Here is a 21777-nt window from a genome sequence, read left to right as displayed (position 1 = left end):
GGAAAGCAGTGAAGGCGGATTCTTAAAACGCTGACAAGGGAAAAGTTTGGATCACAGGGGTTTATTAGGACCGGCAAATCACAATCATTGAATAGGCAAGATAGCTTGCTATTACTAATACTTGGATATCTATAATTAATGTCGCCAAAAGACGTGAACGAAAAACGCTGGTGGAGGGAACTCGCACCAGGAGAGCCAAAACGAGGAACAGAAAAAGCTTGCAACGCAAGAGAACCGAAAACGAGGATGTCCTTCCACAAAAGGGAGAGGTTAGAGCCAATGCACGGAGCGAGAACAAAAAGCGAGCCGAAACGTAGCTGCAACATGGAAATCATCAAAAACTTACAAAGACCATACACGGGAGAACTTGGACGAAGATAGTAGCGAAGGCACATGGGCAAGAGCAAGGTGAGTCAATAATCCGACGCGAGAGTGTCGGCGTGGCTGTCTTAAATAGCCCGTGAGTCATTACTTGATGGGTCGCAGCTGTGTGGCTCGTGAGCGCGTCTCGCTCGCGGCCGAGTCCCGAGGTGGCGCGTCGACGGGCGCGCCCACCCAGCTGCAACGACAACACATTGATCGTGACAGCAGCTTCGCAGATTTTTTTATTGTATTGTGCTCTGTGTAGCGGCCCCTTGGATTTCGAAAGAACGCAGCACGTTTCAAACAGGTGTCGATAATCTTTTATCACTAAAGACGCATGTTCAACATTCTGCACCGTGAAAACTACAGAACAACAGAAAAACACAAATTGTAATCGTAGTTTCACAAATAATTCACATATTATGCATGCGCAGTCAATCACAAATCGTAATTATCAAATTAACTACACCATTATTTACAACACAATAAATTCTAAATCCCATAGTTTACCTATAAGCAATAAACATGAATCTTTGTAAATTCCTAACATAAAATAAAATATAGTACATTAAGAATTGGCTCTTACAGCTCCTATCAACTCAATACATAGAATGAAGAAATATAAATGAATCAAATGACATCATTTCAATTTGCCATCCAACTAATAATTTACAATTTTAATGTATTTAACATTTTATACACTACCGTACCTCATTCCACTCTCCAAGGGTGCTAGTTAACAGTTCCGACAGTCAGCTATCTTGCCTTAGCTTGGGATACACATCGAGATTCTGTGCTACGAACAATGTAAAATAACGAAAAATCACAATGTCAATTCTTTCCCCAAACAATCAAATTAATGCTCTTTACCTAGTGTGTGTTAATATAGATGGTTTTTTGATCGCTCCTCTGTCAACATATGTGCACACATCTCAAAGTGAAGCAACCCGGAAGTTGAATTACAAAAAAAGATAGAAGAAGAAATAACCCGCTTAAAATGAATGCAACAATGCCACAGGGTGGCACTGCGGGACCACAACTTCCCATCTACACGTACAAACAAACCACAACAATGCATCATATCAAATGCATTGTAAAATAATTAAAAAAAAAAATAAAGCTGACTACTTCGCGGATTTCACCTATCGCGGGTTATTTTTGGAACATATCCCCCGCGATAAATGAGGGATTACTGTATATATTGGTGGTACTGGGCTGTTAGAGTACTCTCGTCCCCTTGTGGTCTGAATGTGTAGCTACGCATTTGCATCTCGCCACGCGCATTTGTGACTTGTCCAGGGCAGGACTTTAGCAAAGGTCACATGCAAGAATGCAGCCAATCAAGAGGCCCAAGTGTGCATACAAATCAATGTCCACATATGCAGATTTTTGTCACACGTTTGTGACTCCAATCGGCATTTGAAGATTCTCGTTACACATCTGTGACTTAAATTACACATTTGTAGATTCTCGTTACACATTTGTGACCGCGGTTACAGATACGCATTTTCCATACATATTTGTGGATTGAAATACGCATTTGGAAAGTTTTGCTACAATAATGGCTCCATAGCGCGGAGGTATAATTTTCTGATTTACGGGGCGCGAGTCTTTTAACTCAAGCGGCGGGAATCATGCATGTATTTCTGCGACCGTCAAATAAATGTTTTCAACGCACCGACGTCACAATGTCGACACAAACACCACGTGCACACAATATACTTTCAAAACGTACATGCATAAAATATAGTTCACAGCGCATTTAAGTGATTTGCCTGCTCTATTTGTAGCACTCACTTTGCTCTTAATTGACATATTGAAGATGGCGCCCAGAAACACATGGGTTCATTGGCTCCCAGAGTAGTAATTCGCGCGTTTTATTGTAACACTGTCTATGCTCCCAAATGACACATTTAAAATGGCGCCCAGAAACAGCGTCTCCATTGAAACAACTGGCAAACCAGCACTTCAAGATGGCAGCGCATTTTTCGTCTGAAGCTTATATCGGACAACAAGCTGCGTGAATCCTCCCATACTAGTAAGTTTGTGTGTTTTTTATTCAAAAACACTTTAAACTAGGCCTCGCAACGCGGCACCAATTTGTAGAAAAAAATTGGTATGAAATTAATTAATGGATAAACGTTGGTTCGCGAATTAATGCCTGCATTAATTCTCGATCACCGTTGGGGGGCACCACACCCTTTTTAGTTGGTTCTTGGACAAAAGAGGCCGAAAAGTCCTCGTTGAATTAGTCTTAATAAATTTTGTGAGTTGGTTTGTTGTTCTGGCCAAACAAAGAAAGGGTTGTCTTAAATTTATGAACAGTAATTTTGATGATAGCTAGGGCTTGTAGTGTGTATTCCAAAGTCCAGGGAGGAGGATGGCTGGCTTGCGTAGAGAATTCAGTTAACTGCACTGCCATAGTCACTACACTATCAAAGCAAGTGCTTTTTCATGCAAAAAAATTGAAAAGAAGAAAAAAAAAAGTATATATATAAATATATATCCATCCATCCATCTTCTGTACCGCTTCTCCTCACTAGGGTGCCGGAGCCTATCCCAGCTATCTTTGGGCAGTAGGCAGGGGACACCCTGACCTGGTTGCCAGCCAATTGCAGGGCACACAGAGACTAACAACCATCCGCGCTCACACTCATACCTAGGGGCAATTTAGAGTGTGCAATTGGCCTGCCATGCATGTTTTTGGAATGTGGGAGGAAACCGGAGTACCCGGAGGAAGCCCACGCAAGCACGGGGAGAACATGCAAACTCCACACAGGATGGCCGGAGCCGGGATCGAACCCACGCCTGATGCCGTCTCTCACTGTGAGGCCATCGTGCTAACCAGTCGGCTACCGTCAGCTTTTTTATATATATATATATATATATATATATATATATATATATATATATATATATATATATATATATATATATATATATATATATATATATATATATATATATATATATATATATATATATATATATATATATATATATATATATATATATATATATATATATATTATATATGAGAGAGAGAGAGATTTTCTGCATAGATTTTTATTCCTTTTGTCCAAGTGCACTAAACACCCATTCGTCCATCCATTTTCTGAGTAGTTACAGGAAAGAAAAAATAATAATAATGGCCAGAGTATCCCAGAGTATCGCTTTCATTTTAATTTAATTAATTCGTGGAACAACAATATTTGATGTTCGAGGTTGATCCAGGTCGTAATCTAGTTTGAACTGAAGTCATGAAACACTGGTTGATCAGGTCGCCTGTCATCATGATATATGACACGGTACGAATGCTGCTCATTGCTCATTGGTTGAAAGAAATAGATGAAGGCGCCCAGCGCCAAACAAATCAATAGTTACAGTCCATCAAAGTATATATATATATATATATATATATATATATATATATATATATATATATATATATATATATATATATATATATATATTGTAAGAGCCATATTGAGGAATGTTTTCTAATTTGGAATTCATTATTATTATTTAAACATTATTGAGATGCATAATTGTATTTTATGTTGGAAGAAAATTTAGTTTAGCATTGCGTGTCTTAGACCCGGTATTGATTACCTAACGAGCCACACGTGAGAAGGTCGTCATGTGACATGCCGTATAAATAGTAGTCATGTGACGTGCCTAAAACACACATTCAGAAGGTCGGGTGGTGGTGACAAAGTTTTTCTGACCGACGCCAAGCAGCGACTTCAACCCTCGACGCCAAGCAGCGACTTCAATCCTCGACGCCAAGCAGTGACTCCAACAACGACGTCGATCAGCGAACTCTGACAGCCACTGTGACAGCCACACTACCGACGCTGGTCAACGAGCGCCGACAGCGGCAACCACGATCAGCGACCTCAAGCCACATCGATCGACGACCTCGACCACGTCATGTTTGAGTTATGGAAATATTAGTAAACTTGTGAAACGAAGATCCTGAGTTGGAAGTTTTGTCGCGTCAGGCTAGTTATTATTCACCCGCTCCTACAGTGGCAAGTAAACCCGAAAGAGTTGCCACTACATATATATATATATATATATATATATATATATATATATATATATATATTATATATATATACAGTGAAACCCCGCTACTTCGCGGTTCACCTTTTGCGGGTTCAGTGCTTCGCGGGTCTAAAAAATATTCGGGGGCATTGTAGTTTCGCTGAGCGGCACAAGGGGGCGCTGAAGCGGTTAGACGGCCGGCGTGCGCCGAAGAGGAGAGTGGACAAAGAAGAGAGTGGACGAAGAAGAGCAGGTTCCCCCAGACACGATTGGTGGCGACGTTTCGCGCGGTTCGGACCGTATCAGAGCTCCGGCCGGCGTGCGTGGCAGTTAAGCCGTAGATGAGCACCTTCCCCGGGCACGGGCGGTGCCAAACGGCCCCTAAGTTTAACCGAATGGAAGCTCCCAAGGAGGAGGGCATGCTCGCGTCACAGTAAGCCGAAGAGGAGCACCTTCCCCGGGCACGGGCGGAGCGCGAGGCTGTCAGTTATGAATGAATAAATGAATAAATAAACAAATGAAGAATGCCACCTTTCATTTCACTGTCATGATCCGTGCCTGTCATGCCACGTGTTTTTGTTTTTTCAGCTGTGTGGGCGTTCCTCCAGCGATCGTCTCGCGCCATGCCGTCAGCTGCTGCGAGACGCGCTGATTACACTGACTATATTGTGATTATAATAAATATCTTTGTATCACCACCTTTTTTCCCGTGTCTGCGTTTGGAGAGTCCTGTTCAATCCTCCAGCTCTGCTGGAGGATCATAACATTCACAGGGCACACCGGACGGCGTACCAGCAGGTAAAAGTCGAAGTAATTAAATAAATACAAAAAGAAGTAATTGAATAAATACAAAAATAATGGCTGGGGAATAAAAAAATAATAAGTTTTAATAATATTTTTTTTTGTTATAACATGAATTTCATTCTCTCTCTCTCTACCAGTGTATATATATATATATATATATATATATATATATTTTTTTTTTTTTTTTCAGCATTTTTGAAGGTGTGCTGCTACTTCGCACCTATATATATATATATATATATATATATATATATATATATATGGTGCGAAGTATATATATACGGTGTTTTTTTTTTTTTTTTGAAGGTGCGACGCTACTTCGCGGATTTTCAGTTTTCGCGGGTGGTCTCGGTCCCCATTAACCGCGATAACCGGGGGTTCACTGTATATAGTTGGAATTTAGTTTTAAATCAATGTTGGAATTTAATTTTAAATCAATGTAAACTCAAATTTCTGACTCCAATTTGTCACCTTACCCAACTCTCACTCATCCAACAATATGCGCGCTCGTTCTGGAATAGAAAGGTATCAGGAAGCCGGCATTTTCACGCACGAGTGGATTTATTCCTAACACGGATTTTCTACATGTGCACCAGGGTCTCGGGTCCCTCTCAATACAACTTGGTACGCCTCTGTTGCCACCAGCAGACGTACTCTACATCCGAGTTGCCCAGTAACGATTCATACTATACAATATGCAAATGGCACAGCAACAAAGGCATCCTGGCATGATTCTATTGGCTATGTGTATACTGCAGTTAACTTTAGCTTGCTCTTATTGGTCTTTCTTCCCCTGAAGAATCACGTGGTGCTCCTCCTGGTTGTGGCTTGAGTTATCTCGTCTCCGCCCCCTCCTTGCGGTTATCACCGTCTGTCATAAAACATTCCATTCTTGCACCACATACCCTGTTCCGCTCCACCAGTCACACGCTCAGCACTTTACAGTCTCACACTTTCATACGCAGGATGCAGCAACATCTAATGAACTACGTTAAGCTCAAACTCTTATATTCCTTTAATATATATATACATCCATTTTCTGTACCGCTTCTCCTCATTAGGGTCGTGGGGGGTGCTGGCTGGAGCCTATCTCAGCTATCTAAGCTTAAGGGTCTACTTTCATCAGGAAATACAAGTTATTTGGAAATAGTTTGTGTTTTGTGGCCTGGCATCTGTATATCCATCGCCCCTCCCCTCCTAATTGCCAACCTCTGCAGTGGCAAGATGATTTTATTTTAGAGTGCTCATACACCTTCATAGACCAGGCGATAGTCGGTCGTCCGCGTTGTAACAACCCAATTACAATTTTGTTTTATCATATTGATAATCAGTGTGGTATCAAACTTTCAAAAATTATATTTTGACCTTATTTGAGACAAGACTTTATGAAAGGTAAAAATCGAAATATAGGCCACCACTCTACTATTTTGTGTTCTATTTTTATATCTGGCTCCAGCCAAGTAGTACCTAACGATCTCACCGCACGAAACTGGTCACACAAGGAAGAGAATTTGGACCCAGAAACAAACAGGACACGAAAATTAAAAAAAACCCAGTCTTTATAAACGAACATACACAACAGAGAGCAGGGCTGGATGTTCTGACGTCTCACTGTTACTCAATCTTAAAAAACAAGAAACATCATGCCATGCCTAATGCTATATGACAAAATAAAGGGCCATAGCAAGTTAGCAACTAACATCATCAAGGGCACAACCCAAATCACAGTCACAACAGATAATAACACAGTGGCAGATGATAGGTTTGGACTTGGGTCGTCAGTGGGGACTTGAGTGACCGAATCCACTTCAACTCAATCTCTCATGGGCATGTCTTTCAAAGGAACAGATGGTTTAGAATACATTTTCCAGAAATCGATTAGTCAGTGTGTTTAAAGAGTAAAAGTGCAAACGCAATGGCATGTGATTTCTTTAACAACCCAATGGCTGACAAAGTCAGCTTGCAAACCTCCAATGTGACTTCTGATATTTGGCCCAGCAGTGCCTTGACTGCACACCCTTGCTCAAATACATTGCGTATCACACTAGCGGAATGCGAAAAAAAAAAGATTTCATCATAACTCTGTAATGAATCTTTGAAAAGAATGTAAGGATCTCCAAAACCACTGTTTCATGTTTTATTTCAAAGTTACTGTTTTTCTAAAACAAATGCAAATGAGGTTAATACCAAAGTATCACACGTTTAGGATGTTTCTTGTTCCCAGGTGTCCGAATAAAATAACGGTAACATGCATCAGACAATAAACACCAAAGGCTGAAGAATTACAGTGAACAGAACTCCCCCATTGTCCGATTCTTCTCAACAACAAACAGTTTGGAGTGACACTTAATAGTACATATGGGTGCCTCAGGCCCTTCGCTTCCGGGTTTTTTCCACCACCACTGGATACAAGTCAAATAGGTCGGAGGTCACACATGACTAAATCGACCCCTCAGACTATGCGAGCAACACCAACTTGTGATTTAGCTGGCTATCCTTGGTCATGTCAATACGTTTCTGCTCACCCACCCCTGGGTAGAGGCGGAGCTAGCTTTGTTGGGCTCAAAGAAAAAAAGAACCCAATTCCCATGAAGACAAAAAAAAATACATTGATTTAATTTTCATGGATCTTTGCAAGTGGCACATAAAACTGTCACATCACCAAAAATCCCAAAATGTATTCCCTTTTGATGACCCACCTCTTTTCATGATTGCTACATACAACTTGTCACAAAGAAATAAATCATCACTCCAATGAAATAATTTACCAAGGCACAGCCATGGATGAGTTTTGTGATTACTGCTTTTGATTTCAGAGTTCAATATGATGAGATGATTGATGGAGTGGATCCTGGCTTGGCTGGATGAAGACACCTTCCATAACCTGCCACCAGTTATGCTGGTTTGGTGAGGTCATGCCATGTACTTCCCGTTGGCCACGTATGGGGGGGCCATATTGTTCACCTGTAACACTCAGGAAAACATTGGTACCAACATGTTTGAGTCGCACAGCCTCATTACGCTCCCAGTGGACACCATCACACTGCACTGTCCAAACGTCCAGGTCATCACCCTCGCCATTCTCTCCAAATGCACTGACCTCCTGTAGATAGAGCAGTTAGGTGAAATGTACAGCCATTATCTGATGCTCTAATCCTCACGAGGGTCACGGGTGTGCTGGAGCCAATCCCAGTTGACTTCAGGCAGGAGGGTTGATACACCCTGAAGTGGTTGCCAGCCAATTGCAGGCCATACAAAGACAAACAACAAGTCACACCGATGCAATCACACCTAGGAAATAGTGTCCAATCAACCGGTGTACCCTGAGAAATGCCAAGCAGGCACAGGAAGAACATGCAAATTCAACACAGCAAGGCCGGCGCCGGATACGAACTATAGCACAATATGCAAAGAAATATTTACCATCAAATACTCAGTTTGCTACTTAACCACATTCAATTACTGAAAATCAAATGCTCCAAACAACCATGAGTTTGTGGGTTTTTTCTGTTTTTGAAAAGTAACTTGACAGGAGCATGGATATAGACAACATCGCATATCACACTATATCATGTATCCGACTGTGCACATACACAAACCTGATTATTAGATAAGGGGGAGCTGAAGTGGTGTGTGTGAAGATTCCGTCCAGTCTTCATGTGCGTGAAGCGTATAGCCTGCCCACACTTAATTGCTCTCCCACGCTGGCATGGATGGTTGGCCTTTCCTCTTATCTGCCAATAACTGTTGCCATCATCGGCAGTTTCAACTCCAGTGACAGACTGCTGTCCGCTTCCTAATGTACATACACAAGCGCAACTGTAGTGACCATGAAGTGACACACCTTCTCCCATAACAAAGAAGCTACAACATAGAGTTGTGATCAAACATTTACATACACTTGTAAAGAATGTAATGCCAAGACTCTCCTGAGTTTCCAGTTAGTTCTCCAAATCTGATTTTTCTCTGACAGAGTTACTGGAACGGGTGCTTCTTCGACAAAAAACATTCATGAATTTTGGTTCTCTTATGCCTTTATTATGGGTTAACAGAAAAAGTGACCAAATCTGCTGGGTCGAAAATATACATGCTGCAACATGAATTAGCAATTTTGGTGAAATAGAATGTTGTGTGAATGAAATGAGCTCCACAGCATGGCCTCTTAACTTGTTGTGAGTCTCTGTCTCTCACTCTCTCTGTGTGTCTCTCACTCTCTCTGTGTCTCGCTGTCGCTGTCCCTCTCTCTCTCTCTCGCTCTCTCTCTCTCAGCTGTCAGTAGGCAATATGATGGTCTACTCTTCCAGCATCCTACTTAACAGCAAACACACCGTGTGTACCTTGTAATGATCTCCACTCGAGGCACTGAACAAGCTAACAGGAAATGGATGACGGCTGGAATTCTATTATGAGTATCTATACATTTTACAATGAATACGGTATGGAAAAGTTGATACAACCATATACGTTTATGTGTAAGGTGTTTTTTTTTATTTTAGTTTTTATTTTTATTTTTACTTGAATTCAATGAACAGGAACAATTACCTGATCCATATTTGACATCGTGGGAATGTAGACGAACGCTGTGTCTGGTGTTCAGGAGTTTTACCAGTGAACCGCAGGTGACATCTTTAAACTCACTCTCTCTTCCTTCGAAGTGTGACCACAACATAAAAAATACCAGTGATTTGAGAAGAATTCCGTAGCTAATCTCCATCTTCGTGCTACAGAAAAATGCCAAAAAACACAAGTAAACCAAGATAAAACGTCATAGATTGGTTTAGCCAATCGTGGCGTGACATGCACCAAAACGGAAGTGAGTGAGACATTACAGAAGCAAACGAGGGATGGTGTGTCTGCCATTGGCTGGCAATCAGTTCAGGGCGTACCCTGCCTACAGATAATGGATGGATATATGGACGATTGACGGTATAATTATTATTATAATTAATATTGTGGATGGGAGAACATTCCAATGGAACTAGTTATTCCTATGTAAAATGGTTGTTTTAAATAACCTTAGCTGCATGAGGTTAAATTAGTCATCGTAAATATTCAATGAGTAACAATAGACGGAAATAGATTCTATTTATGTTAATATTATTTATTGGCAATAATAACAACAACAAAGACAACAACAATAATAACAACAACAACAATAATAATAATAATAATAATGGCTGGATGGATGATCATACCTCATACAACCAGACCAGCAGGTGGCAGTAATGCATCTTTAACGCGGCTGCCCACTTCCAGTCAAATAAGAAGAAGAACCGGACGAAGAAGATTGTTGTCATTCGATGTTACGATTAAGAACCAGCTACTATTTGTATCGCTCTTGTATTCATTTATACTGAGGACTACAAAATGAGGACCGTTATGATGGTGGCAGAAAAACCTTCCTTGGCCCAGTCAATTGCCAAAATTCTATCTAAAGGTCTGTACGAATTTAGGATTTATACTCGAAAGTTAGGCTTTTGATATGGAGTGAACACGAATGTGCAATTCTGTACCATGCGGTACAGGTGACACAAATCAGAAAATCGGGAATTTTTGCTTTGAACTATGTTGTATTTTCGAAGGAATGGCTTCAGTATTTTCCAGTAATACACATGTTTTAACACACCGAAGGGACAAGTAGCCTATTGTAGTTACTGGTCAATCTCAAGCATCTCCTGGGGAAGTCGTCCTCAATGACTGAACAATTAATCAAATCAACATCACAAAGGAGTAGAATGCAGTTTTTAAATCGCAAAAGCTACAATTTAGAAATTTACTAAAAACAAAACAAAAACGTATATTTGCTTGTATATTTTATTCATTTATTTAGTTAGTTTTGTGCTCAAGTGCAGTGCACATGTTTACATATTGTTTCATGAAACGTGGAAAATTTAAACGGATAAAGGCACAGAGTTTTTGCATTATTATTGTTATCTGATTTACGGTTGGTTGCACCTGCACAGACTTGGTCGCACCCTTTTTTGGGGTGGTACAGTATGACCATGTTTGCTGATACATAGTCATCGTAATTGGCAGAATGTAGTTTTGTGTGATGTAAAGATTGACGGTGACTTAAGATATATTTTATATCAGTATTCGGAATAAGTGAAAAATGTTGTTTTGGGACACCCCGATGCTACAATGAATATGCACTGTCCACAATAGAAAATGAACAAAATTGCTAAGCCTAGACTCGTATGGTACAGACTATATTAGAATAAATAAATAAAATCTGGTTCTATCCAGTCTGGGTGAAAACTACTCCCAGGTAAATTATTGTGTGAAGGCGGAGGCCTTCACACATATGTTATTCGACACCGTTTAACTTTATTATTTTTATCTATTCTATTTTCTTCCTCGCCTTTTTTTGTCGCGCTACTACTTTCACAGTTTTCATCCGATTTTCACCGTTCCAAAGATAAAGATAAAGATGTCCTTTATTAGTCCCACAATGGGGAAATTTAATGGGGAAATTTGAGGTGTTACAGCAGCAAAGATATACAGTGAACCCTTGCTACTTCGCGGTTCACCTTTCGCGGGTTCAGTGCTTCGCGGGTCTAAAAAATTTTCGGGGGCATTGTAGTTTCGCCGAGCGGCACGACGGGGCGCTGGAGCGGTTAGACGGCCGGCGTGCGCCGAAGAAGAGCGTGGGCGAAGAGGAGAGTGGACGAAGAAGAGCACGTTCCCCCGGGCACGATTTGGGCCAACGTTTCGCGCGGTTCGGACCGTACCAGAGCTCCGGCCGGCGTGCGTGGCAGTTAAGCCGAAGAGGAACAACTTCCGCCCGGGCACGAGCGCGGCGACATTTCGCTTCGTTCGGGACCGTGCGAGAGCTCCGGAGGAGGCCGGCCGGCGTGCGTGGCAATTAAGCCCAAGAGGAACAACTTCCGCCCGGGCACGAGTGCGGCGACATTTCGCTTCGTTCGGGACCGTGCGAGAGCTCCGGAGGAGACCGGCCGGCGTGGGTAGCAGTTAAGCCGAAGAGGAACACCTTCCGCCCGGGCATGAGCGCAGCGCGAGGCTGTCAGTTATGAATGAATAAATGAATAAATAAATAAATGAAGAATGCCACCTTTCATTTCACAGGGCACACCGGATGGCGTACCAGCAGGTAAAAGTCGAAGTAATTAAATAAATACAAAAAGAAGTAATTGAATAAATACAAAAATAATGGCTGGGGAATAAAAAAATAATAAGTTTTAATAAAATATATATATTTTTTTGTTATAACATGAATTTCACTCTCTCTCTCTCTACCCGTATATATATATATATATATATATATATATATATATATATATATATATATATATATATATATATATATATATATATATATATATATATATATATATAGCATTTTTGAAGGTGCGCCGCTACTTCGCACTTTTTTTTTTTTTTAAGCATTTTTGAAGGTGCGCCGCTACTTCGCGGATTTTCAGTTTTCGCGGGTGGTCTCGGTCCCCATTAACCGCGATAACCGAGGGTTCACTGTATATCACAAGAGTCGGCGGCGTAATGTAGCCGTTAATGTATAACATTAGCAGCAGAAATTCATAAAAAGCATGCACTTTGTTCTATTGGTTCGCAGGCTTTCATTTTTCATGTCTTCACCAATTTCCCATAATTCACCATTTCACATGTTTCACCCCAAAAATCCCCATTCATGTCCAATTAGACATTTAACATTTCACATTTACATGCTTCCAGTTTGAAATTCAAGACATTCAGGTCATTCATTTCACATTCCTGTAACTCCTTTCACATTAATCATGTGATTCACTCTATTCATGCATTCCCATTTTACATGCTTCACCCCCAAATTCCCCATTCATTTACAATGGGACGTTCAACATTTCACATTTACATGTTTCCAGTTTGAAATTCAAGACATTCAGGTCATTCATTTCACATTCCTGTAACTCCTTTCACATTATTCATGCCATTCACTCTATTCATACATTCCCATTTCACATGTTTCACCCCAAAAATCCCCATTCATGTCCAATTAGACATTTAACATTTCACATTTACATGCTTCCAGTTTGAAATTCAAGACATTCAGGTCATTCATTTCACATTCCTGTAACTCCTTTCACATTAATCATGTGATTCACTCTATTCATGCATTCCCATTTTACATGCTTCACCCCCAAATTCCCCATTCATTTACAATGGGACGTTCAACATTTCACATTTACATGTTTCCAGTTTGAAATTCAAGACATTCAGGTCATTCATTTCACATTCCTGTAACTCCTTTCACATTATTCATGCCATTCACTCTATTCATACATTCCCATTTCACATGTTTCACCCCAAAAATCCCCATTCATGTCCTATTAGACATTTAACATTTTCATTCTCCCAGTTTGAAATTCAAGACATTCGGGTCATTAATTTCGCATTCCTGTAACTCATTTCACATAATTCATGTGATTCACTCTATTCATGCATTCCCATTTTACATTTTTCACCCCATATTCCCCATTCATTTCCAATGGGACATTCAACATTTCACATTTACATGTTTCCAGTTTGAAATTCAAGACATTCAGGTCATTCATTTCACATTCCTGTAACTCCTTTCACATTATTCATGTGATTCACTCTATTCATGCATTCCAATTTTACATTTTTCCCCCCCAAATTCCCCATTTATTTCCAATGGCAAAAATTTGGGAATGTGTTTACTCCTCCAATTTTCGTCCAGCAACGCCGAGAACAACGTTTCACCCCCACACTGATATAAAAGGTACCCAGCCGTATGGGTCTCTTTCCAAATTTTCAACCAGATTTTCCACCAAAATTCACCATTCATTTCCAATGCCTAAAATTTGGGAATGCATTAACTTCTCAGATTTTCATCTAGCACCGCCGAGAACATCGTTTCACCCCCACACAGGTATAAAAGGTACCCAGCCGTATGGGCCTCTTTCCAAATTTTCAACCAAATATTCCACGAATATTCCCCATTCATTTCTAATGGCAAAAATTTGGGAATGCGTTTACTTCTCCAATTTTCATCCAGCAACGCCGCGACCATCATTTCACCCCCACACTGATATAAAAGGTACCCAACTGTATGGGTCTCTTTCCAAATTTGGTGCCACAAAAACAAATTTTTTTCCCCAAAATTCCCCATTCATTTCCAATGGCAAAAATTTGGGAATGCATTTACTTCTCCAATTTTCGACCAGCAACGCTGAGACCATCGTTTCACCCCCACACTGATATAAAAGGTACCCAACCATACAGGTCTCTTTCCAAATTTTCAACCAAAATTTTCCCCAAAATTCCCCATTCATTTCCAATGGCAAAAATGTGGGAATGCTTCACCATTTTTCATCCGATTCAAACCGTTCCAACTTAAAAATATTCAGGTCATTCATTACACATTCCTGCATCTCCTTTCACATTTTTCAGGCGATTCACTCGATTCATGTTTCAAACTCATTCATCCATTCCAGATGGCACGTTTTCATTCACATTTTCATAATTCCAGTTAGAAATCCAAAACATTCAGGTGATTCATAACACATTCCTTTATCTCCTGTAAATTTTTCACCTCATTCATTGTTTACAGAGGATGCTCGCACCTTAGCCTCCACCACAGTGCGGCAGCCATCTTGGATTAGTTTCATTCAAAATCATTCAAGATCATTCCACATCCTTCCACGAAAAAAATCTCCTGCTTCTCCGCCTTCACACGCAATTTCTTCAGGAATTGCATTTTCTAGTTTTCTATAAGTTTATACAACTTGTAACTTCATGTAACATAACAAAAAAGGAAACTATACCACAGCAAAAATTTAGAACCGTAATAAGCAATGCAATGATAGCTGAGAGGAAAACAATTTAAATTTTATTTTATTTGTATTAGTTCAACAAAATACTATACAGTATAGCAGGGGTCTTCAATCCTGTTCCTCGAGGGGCGGTGTCCTGCCCGTTTTCCACCTCTCCCTGGTGCAACACACCTGAGCGATCGTTATCTAGCTTCTGCAGACCTTGCTGATTATCTGATCATTTGAATCAGCTGTGTTGCAGCAGGGAGAGATGGAAAACCTGCAGGACACCAGCCCTCGAGGAACAGGATTGAGGACCCCTGCTGTATAGTATACAGCAGGCATCACCAAATGGCGGACCGCGGTCCGGATCTGGACCGACAGATGGTTTGATTTTTTACAGGGCGCATTCGCAAACGTTGACGCTGCAATTCTAGTTTATACAAAAAAGGTGTCACTGATTTGCTAAAAAGTTAGCAAGGTCGATGCGTGTGTTTTTAAATGAATGGACAGAGAAATTTAGTTTCGTTCTGGCTGCAGCCGATTCAAAACTAGTGTGCATCATATGCTCCGAAACCGTCGCAACATTGCGAAGCGCCACTACGAAACAAAGCACCGCACTTTTGTGCAAAGTTATCCGCTGAAGTTTGAGGTGAGCTCACGCAAAAACATCAAACTTCAGATTCAACAGATTTTTACATTTTTGTTTACAGCCCAGCGGCATGCAAACAAATGTTCACTATAAGTATCATGGATTTTGGGGAAACATAAAAAAACATTCAGTGATGGGGAAGTTGTGAAGGGGTGCTTAAATGCGGTTGCACAAACATTATTTAAAGGAAAACACAAAGCTCAGATGTGTGAAATAATCTACCAAATCCCAATGGCCCTGACTCCGTTCCAACCCAGATTTAAGTCTCTGGCAGGGCAGTCACAAACTCATTTTTCTCATTAAGAGAAGTTAAAAAAAATATTCAAAAGAAAAGGTGGTGGTGTCAAAGCTCATTTTGAATTAGTTTTTCATGAGGACAGCCATTTTTATTGATTGTATACTGAACATGTTGAACTGTTTTACTTGAATAATTAGGCTTTCCGTTTTTTTTAGGCAGATAACTCTTTGATTTAAGAAAAAAAAAGGTAAAAGATGTTAACTCAATGCTTAAGACTTGATACATTTCTGCAGGCAATATTTTACCGTTTTTTCTCTGGAAGTGGCACCCTTAAGTTCCTGGAGCCACATTTTCTTGAACGTGAAATAAACGCCTTATATTTGTTTGACTGGCAAAGGTGTTTAATGGGAACATTGCTAAATATTTCGTATATTAGTGCGCTCTGTTGAAAATGACTAAATATTGAAACTATATAAAAATGTGAACATAGGCTAGACATTAAGGGAAGTTGGACTTTGGTTCGGACCTTTTAATTGGAAGAAATTTTAGTTGTGGACCTCTGTGACTTTTAATTGAATACCTCTGGTATACAGTAATCCTTCATTTATCACAGTTAATGGGGACCAGAACTCCCTGTGAAAGGGGAAAAAGCCAGAAGTTGAGAGATTCACTTTTAATTGTCTTTATTATTATTTTTAATATTTATTTAGGGGTGGGATTCATACCTCAATTATGCCATTGCCTAAAAATCAAAAATTGGCTTAACTGAATCAAGATTTTAAACATTACCTCCACATTTATTTTGTAATGACCAGGGCCGTCAGTGTGACCATGTTAATTTATGTGATTTGACAAATAACTCCATAATGACAATTTTTACAAACTCTCTCAGTTTCGCTAGGAGCATCCCTGAAAACTCAAGACATTGCATCAGTGAGGTCATTTTGATTCTCCAGTACAATTGTACCATGACCCATGTGATTAAATAATGCACCTTAAAAAGAATTATCAAAGATGTTTTAAAAATGGTGTTAGGGGTCCAGGGCATTACCCAAAGTTAAATACTGGATGAAAAAACATTGAATCAATATATAAAATGATTGGCAGCACAAGTCATGACGTTCGCCACGACACATTGTGAAATCCAATTATGTTGAAGGAAAAAAAAGAGACATTTGAGTGAGGCTTTTATTTCTTTTAGTGGCTGACACCAGGCAATGTCTAAAGTTAGTGTGGGAAAAATAATTAAGGATTTACTGTAACTGATATTCTCAATGCATATTGGAAAGACTTATTAAATATAAATTCAGTCTAACAAAATTATCACCCTTTCATGAGTTCTTTCAGCAGACACATGCATCACAATTCACAATTAAAATTCTGTTCGATGACAATGCCACCACTAGCCCTGCTTAGCTGTGCCTGGAAATGGCACATATACATGCTATGGTGATTAGTTCAAACTCTAAAGAGTAGCTTGCCGTCGGGAAACAGCTAGGGTTCTTCTTGAGGACAGGCATCCTCAGGGCTACTGGTATGGTTTCAAGACCAAAAGCGTTGTCTAGCCCACTGCAGGAGTGACTTGTATGGCAGCTGGCTTCATGGATCACTTGAGGTACCCGGTTCAAGTCGATGTTTTCACTAATATTCGGGAGCAAAGTGAAAACAGAAATGCGTTGTGAGTATTCGCATACATGCAGTACATGGGTGCGTGCTTTTATAAAATACTTATTAGGTACATCCGCAAAGTCAGAAATCCAATACAAGTGTTGACTTCTGCAACACTGCAAACCCATCTGAAAGAAAGGAAGTCCATTCATCCATTTTCAATACCGCTTCTCCTCACTAGGGTCGCGGGGGGTGCCGGAGCCTATCCCAGCTATCTTCGGGCAGTAGGCGGGGGACACCCTGAACTGGTTGCCAGCCAATTGCAGTGCACACAGAGAGGAACAACCATCCGCACTCACACTCATACGTAGGGGCAATTTAGAGTGTTCAATCGACCTACCATGCATGTTTTTGGAATGTGGGAGGAAACCAGAGTACCTGGAGGAAACACACGCAGGCACGGTGAGAACATGCAAACTCCACCCAGGATGGCCGGAGCCGGGCTTGAACCCACAACCGATGCTGTCTCTCACTGGGAGGCCATCGTGCTCATCAGTCGACCACCGTGCCGCCCCAGAAATGAAGTCATTAATTAAAAATTAAGAGATTGTTAACACTGACACTATAACAAAAATAACTATTACAAATTGCACATCAGATCTGATTCGATTGTGTTGCTGTACTCAAGTTGGATGTGGCACACACTGTGCTCAATTACACTGGTCAACAGGAAATTTGAATCAGAGATGGCTTCACGTGTCTTTCATGGCTTTAAATGTATTTTTGATGCACATTTAAGAAAACATCTTAACTATTTTCTAGCCCATTAGGTTTTTGAGGTATTTTATTTAGATTTTCAGTTTTCCTATGAATTCTTGCGCAATACAGATTTTTGTAATGCGTTGTGTTTTGTCGCTATGACGTTTCAGGAAAAAAAATCCACCTGTTGCTGAACCTAACCCTTAATAAATATAACATAGTACATATTATTATTGTTGTTGTTATTGTTATTATGAAAACCTAGAGTGGATAGTCTCGAAATAAGCACAAAACATTAATCAAGACAAATATACCTGCACCTCTCATTTAAAAAAGAATAATTGTAAAATGTGTTGACCATTGTAAAAAAACAAACAAAAAAAAACAGTTGAGTAGTACTCACATATAATTCCAGGGTGCAATACTGCGCTCATTGATGTGGCTGGGCATACTGACCAACTGGCTATGGTAATCGTGCAAGCTGTATGTACAGATTGATTCATCAATACATTGGCTCTGCAGTGGCATAGCCAGGCACCAGTGGACAACCAGCAGGCACAGCAAAAATACACGCAGCAGCTGGACACAGAAAAGAAAATACAGCTCCAGTTTGGGGTTATTTCTTTGGAACATATACTTAGCGATATTTTTGCAAATTCATAATCTGGTATTAGCTTCCCTATGGCCCTGCACAGAATTAGATTTATAGATGATGGATTGATTTATCAACATGAATGTAAATGTCACATACCTGAATCCTTTCCATTAGTGATTTCCAGGGGTAGGACAGGACACGCAAATCTTAGATTAAGCCTTGAATTGTTGCTGCAGTTGTAGACTGTTTTTTCCCCCCTTATGTTGTTTGTCTTTGGTCTTCACTGCATCCTTTGGCTGGAGTTTTAACAACTCTTCTTGTTGTAACCCTTTTTATTTGTGTCAGTGGGGGTGTTTGTGTGTGTGCGTGTGTGTGTGTGTGTGTGTCTGCACATGTGTGCAAGTCACATGCATTTTAAAAAGGTATTTGTGATTTGTTATCAGTATTCTGAAATGTTGGTGAGGGGACGCATTGGCCACTTTTGCACATTCATATGCCCTTTGTCAATTAATATTCAACCTTGAAGGAATAATTTTATTCACAGACGATGTCGCAATTGAGCATATGAAAAAGCACTTTTCACTGCCCCCTCACAACCCTGAAAAAGAACATATAGTATCTATTCGATAACTCTAAAACAGCCTTGGTTCCTCATAATGAGGGATGATTTAGTCATTTCGTTTGAGGGTGTGTGTGTACGCGTGTGGGGGTGCCCGTGTGTGCGCGCGCGTGCGTGTGCGTGTGAGCGTGAGGCATTCGGAACTTGTTTCCTCTTAGAGTGCTTTTTTTTTTTAACTTTATCTATTGATAAAGATCATATTCAAACACCAACTTGGATCTGTCCGTTTCAACAAATTAGATCTCCTTGATGCATTTTATGTTCTTTTCTGGTTTCTCTAGATGCAATGATGTAAAAGTGCATGGTAATAATTATGGAATCATCTATCTTTGATCAACGGACCAATGCCTGTTCTTTCTACTTTTCTACATTTAGGAAATTGTACAAGTCGAAAGGGGCTCAATGCGTCATGCTTTGTGCATGAATTCACTGGCATCTTCCAGGGCCAAACAGTACGTTATAAGATGACTTCTGTTTGTGGACATGTGATGAGTCTTGATTTCATTGGTGGGTGTTATTCATATTTTACTATGCGAAACCATTTATTTTTTTCAAATTGATGGCTGTTTTTTTGTTGTTTTTAATTGTTTGTGGATAATGAAATGATGTATATGCTACTTGTTTCAAATAATTGTAGTTGTTGTCATGTAGTATTTGTAGTACTGTTATTTTGTCATATTTTATCATATTTTTGTGATGTCCCATTATTTTTATTTCCCCTCTTGAAAAATATTTCCTGTTTTTCCTCAATTGAAGTTGTTCTAATGTAGCTCATATTAACGTTCAAAGATGATTCTAAGTATTTTATTTTGACGCCATTGTTTTGTACCACAAAATTCATCCATTAGCGCGGGGCGTGCCGGGCTTTTTATATCTATTATACAAGATAAACTGCAAAGTTACACATTTTATAACTAATCACTTGTTGGTCAGCTCTATTTCGGATAGCTTGCGGCTAATGCATGGGAGCCCAAACTATGACCCGGGGGCCATGTGTGACATGCCATTCATTTTTCAGCAAAATCTACTAAAACTGACATTTCACATGGCTTGCAAGACTTGTTTAAAAATAAAATACAACTGGTGAGAGTGATAAGTGAGGGTGTTGAGAAAATAGTTGCCGCTACAACGAATAAATTTATTGAAAGAACTTTTGCAAAGCTACAAATAGATAGTTGTTTGTACAGTTATTTTTTATTACTAATAACACCATTTCTGATCATTCAAACCTTAAAAAAATCCTTGTTTTTTCAAGCTAAGTACAACAACTGGGATAAGGTGGACCCTGCAGAACTTTTCAGCAAAGCCCCAACAGAAAAAAAGGAGGTCAACCCAAAGCTCAACATGGTGAAATTCCTCCAAGTATGTTAAATATGCGTATGTGTATGATGCTGCTCTTCAAGTAGAGAGTGTGTATTGCACTTTGTGTCTTTGATGCTTTCCCATATTTTCCTCTTTTTAGTTTGAGGCCAGAGGCTGCGACTACCTAGTTTTATGGTTGGACTGTGATAAAGAAGGAGAGAACATCTGTTTTGAGGTCAGAACATCATTTGCAACAGTTCAGTTTTTGTGAGTAGTGTGTACTGTGCAGTAAAATACTGTTTACGTTCTTGTATGACTCGAGCAGGGCTCGCCAGTCTTTTTGAAACCGAGCACCACTACTTGGATTCTGATTTAATGTGAAGGGCTACCAGGTTGATAAACACTTTTGATATAACAAATGTTCTTAAAATATTAGTTTTTATGCATTAATTGATGACAAATCATATTAATTTCTGTAAAGAAACTCATCATGTTAATGATTAAGAATCAGATCAATATCCAACACTCTACCAGTGTATGTATAAATATATATAAATGTGTATGTATTTATATATATATATATATATATATATATATATATATATATATATATATATATATATATATATATATATATATATATATATATATATATATATATATATATATATATATATAATGTATGTACATATATATGTATGTACATATATATGTATTTATATATATAATGTATGTACATGTATATGTATGTACATACTGGGACATGTTTAAATCGGCTGCCACCTACAACAACAAAATAAACATAGATGAGTATGCCATGTCTGTGTCAGCCTACATCAGTAAATGCGCAGAGGACGTCAGCAACACCAAAACCATCTGCAGCCGTGCCAATCAGAAGCCCTGGATGACTGCTGAGATACGCAAATTGCTAAAGGCACGGAACCTTGCCTTTAAATCTGGTGATGAGGAGGCACTGAGATCAGCGAGGGCCAACCTGAA

General features: G+C 39.7%; 3 protein-coding genes across 5 annotated transcripts in view; 1 reads left to right on the top strand and 2 right to left on the bottom strand.

Annotated features, from left to right (window-relative positions):
* Positions 1-7340: 7340 nt before the first annotated feature.
* sdf2l1 (stromal cell-derived factor 2-like 1) lies at positions 7341-10070 on the bottom strand. The gene is made up of 3 exons (XM_088302771.1): positions 9760-10070; positions 8817-9013; positions 7341-8320 (listed from the first exon to the last, which is right to left on the bottom strand). Exons 1-3 carry the CDS (start codon positions 9929-9931, stop codon positions 8030-8032), a joined length of 660 nt encoding a protein of 219 aa, XP_088158897.1. The 5' UTR covers positions 9932-10070; the 3' UTR covers positions 7341-8029.
* A 425-nt stretch (positions 10071-10495) lies between these two features.
* The window catches only part of top3b (DNA topoisomerase III beta), a 62811-nt gene continuing 51529 nt past the window's right edge, over positions 10496-21777 (top strand). For all 3 annotated transcript variants that reach the window (XM_088302745.1, XM_088302736.1, XM_088302729.1), the window contains exons 1-4: positions 10496-10654; positions 19852-19983; positions 20732-20838; positions 20939-21013. In XM_088302745.1, the coding sequence (XP_088158871.1) occupies positions 10585-10654; positions 19852-19983; positions 20732-20838; positions 20939-21013 (384 nt within the window). In that variant the 5' untranslated portion in view covers positions 10496-10584. The remainder of the gene's footprint in view (positions 10655-19851; positions 19984-20731; positions 20839-20938; positions 21014-21777) is intronic.
* On the bottom strand, positions 17076-19155 carry LOC148344784 (interleukin-17F). The gene is made up of 3 exons (XM_088307121.1): positions 19014-19155; positions 18666-18841; positions 17076-17536 (listed from the first exon to the last, which is right to left on the bottom strand). Exons 1-3 carry the CDS (start codon positions 19026-19028, stop codon positions 17308-17310), a joined length of 420 nt encoding a protein of 139 aa, XP_088163247.1. The 5' UTR covers positions 19029-19155; the 3' UTR covers positions 17076-17307.

This window comes from Idiotropiscis lumnitzeri, chromosome 1 (assembly GCF_059441095.1).
Source record: "Idiotropiscis lumnitzeri isolate Australia: NSW breed Sydney's pygmy pipehorse chromosome 1, RoL_Ilum_1.0, whole genome shotgun sequence".
Lineage (NCBI taxonomy): Eukaryota > Metazoa > Chordata > Actinopteri > Syngnathiformes > Syngnathidae > Idiotropiscis > Idiotropiscis lumnitzeri.
This window is presented reverse-complemented; position numbering and strand designations above follow the sequence as displayed.

Excerpts from the sequence above, each read along its gene's own strand:
- LOC148344784 (XM_088307121.1), bottom strand. Across the intron at positions 17,537-18,665 it reads ATTGCACCCTGGAATTATAT|TGAAAACATCGACTTGAACC; the intron begins GTGAGTACTACT and ends CCCGAATATTAG.
- sdf2l1 (XM_088302771.1), bottom strand. The coding sequence starts at position 9,931 with ATGGAGATTAGCTACGGAATTCTTCTCAAATCACTGGTATTTTTTATG. Across the intron at positions 9,014-9,759 it reads CGATGTCAAATATGGATCAG|GAAGCGGACAGCAGTCTGTC; the intron begins GTAATTGTTCCT and ends TATGTACATTAG. Across the intron at positions 8,321-8,816 it reads CCCCCTTATCTAATAATCAG|GAGGTCAGTGCATTTGGAGA; the intron begins GTTTGTGTATGT and ends CTCTATCTACAG.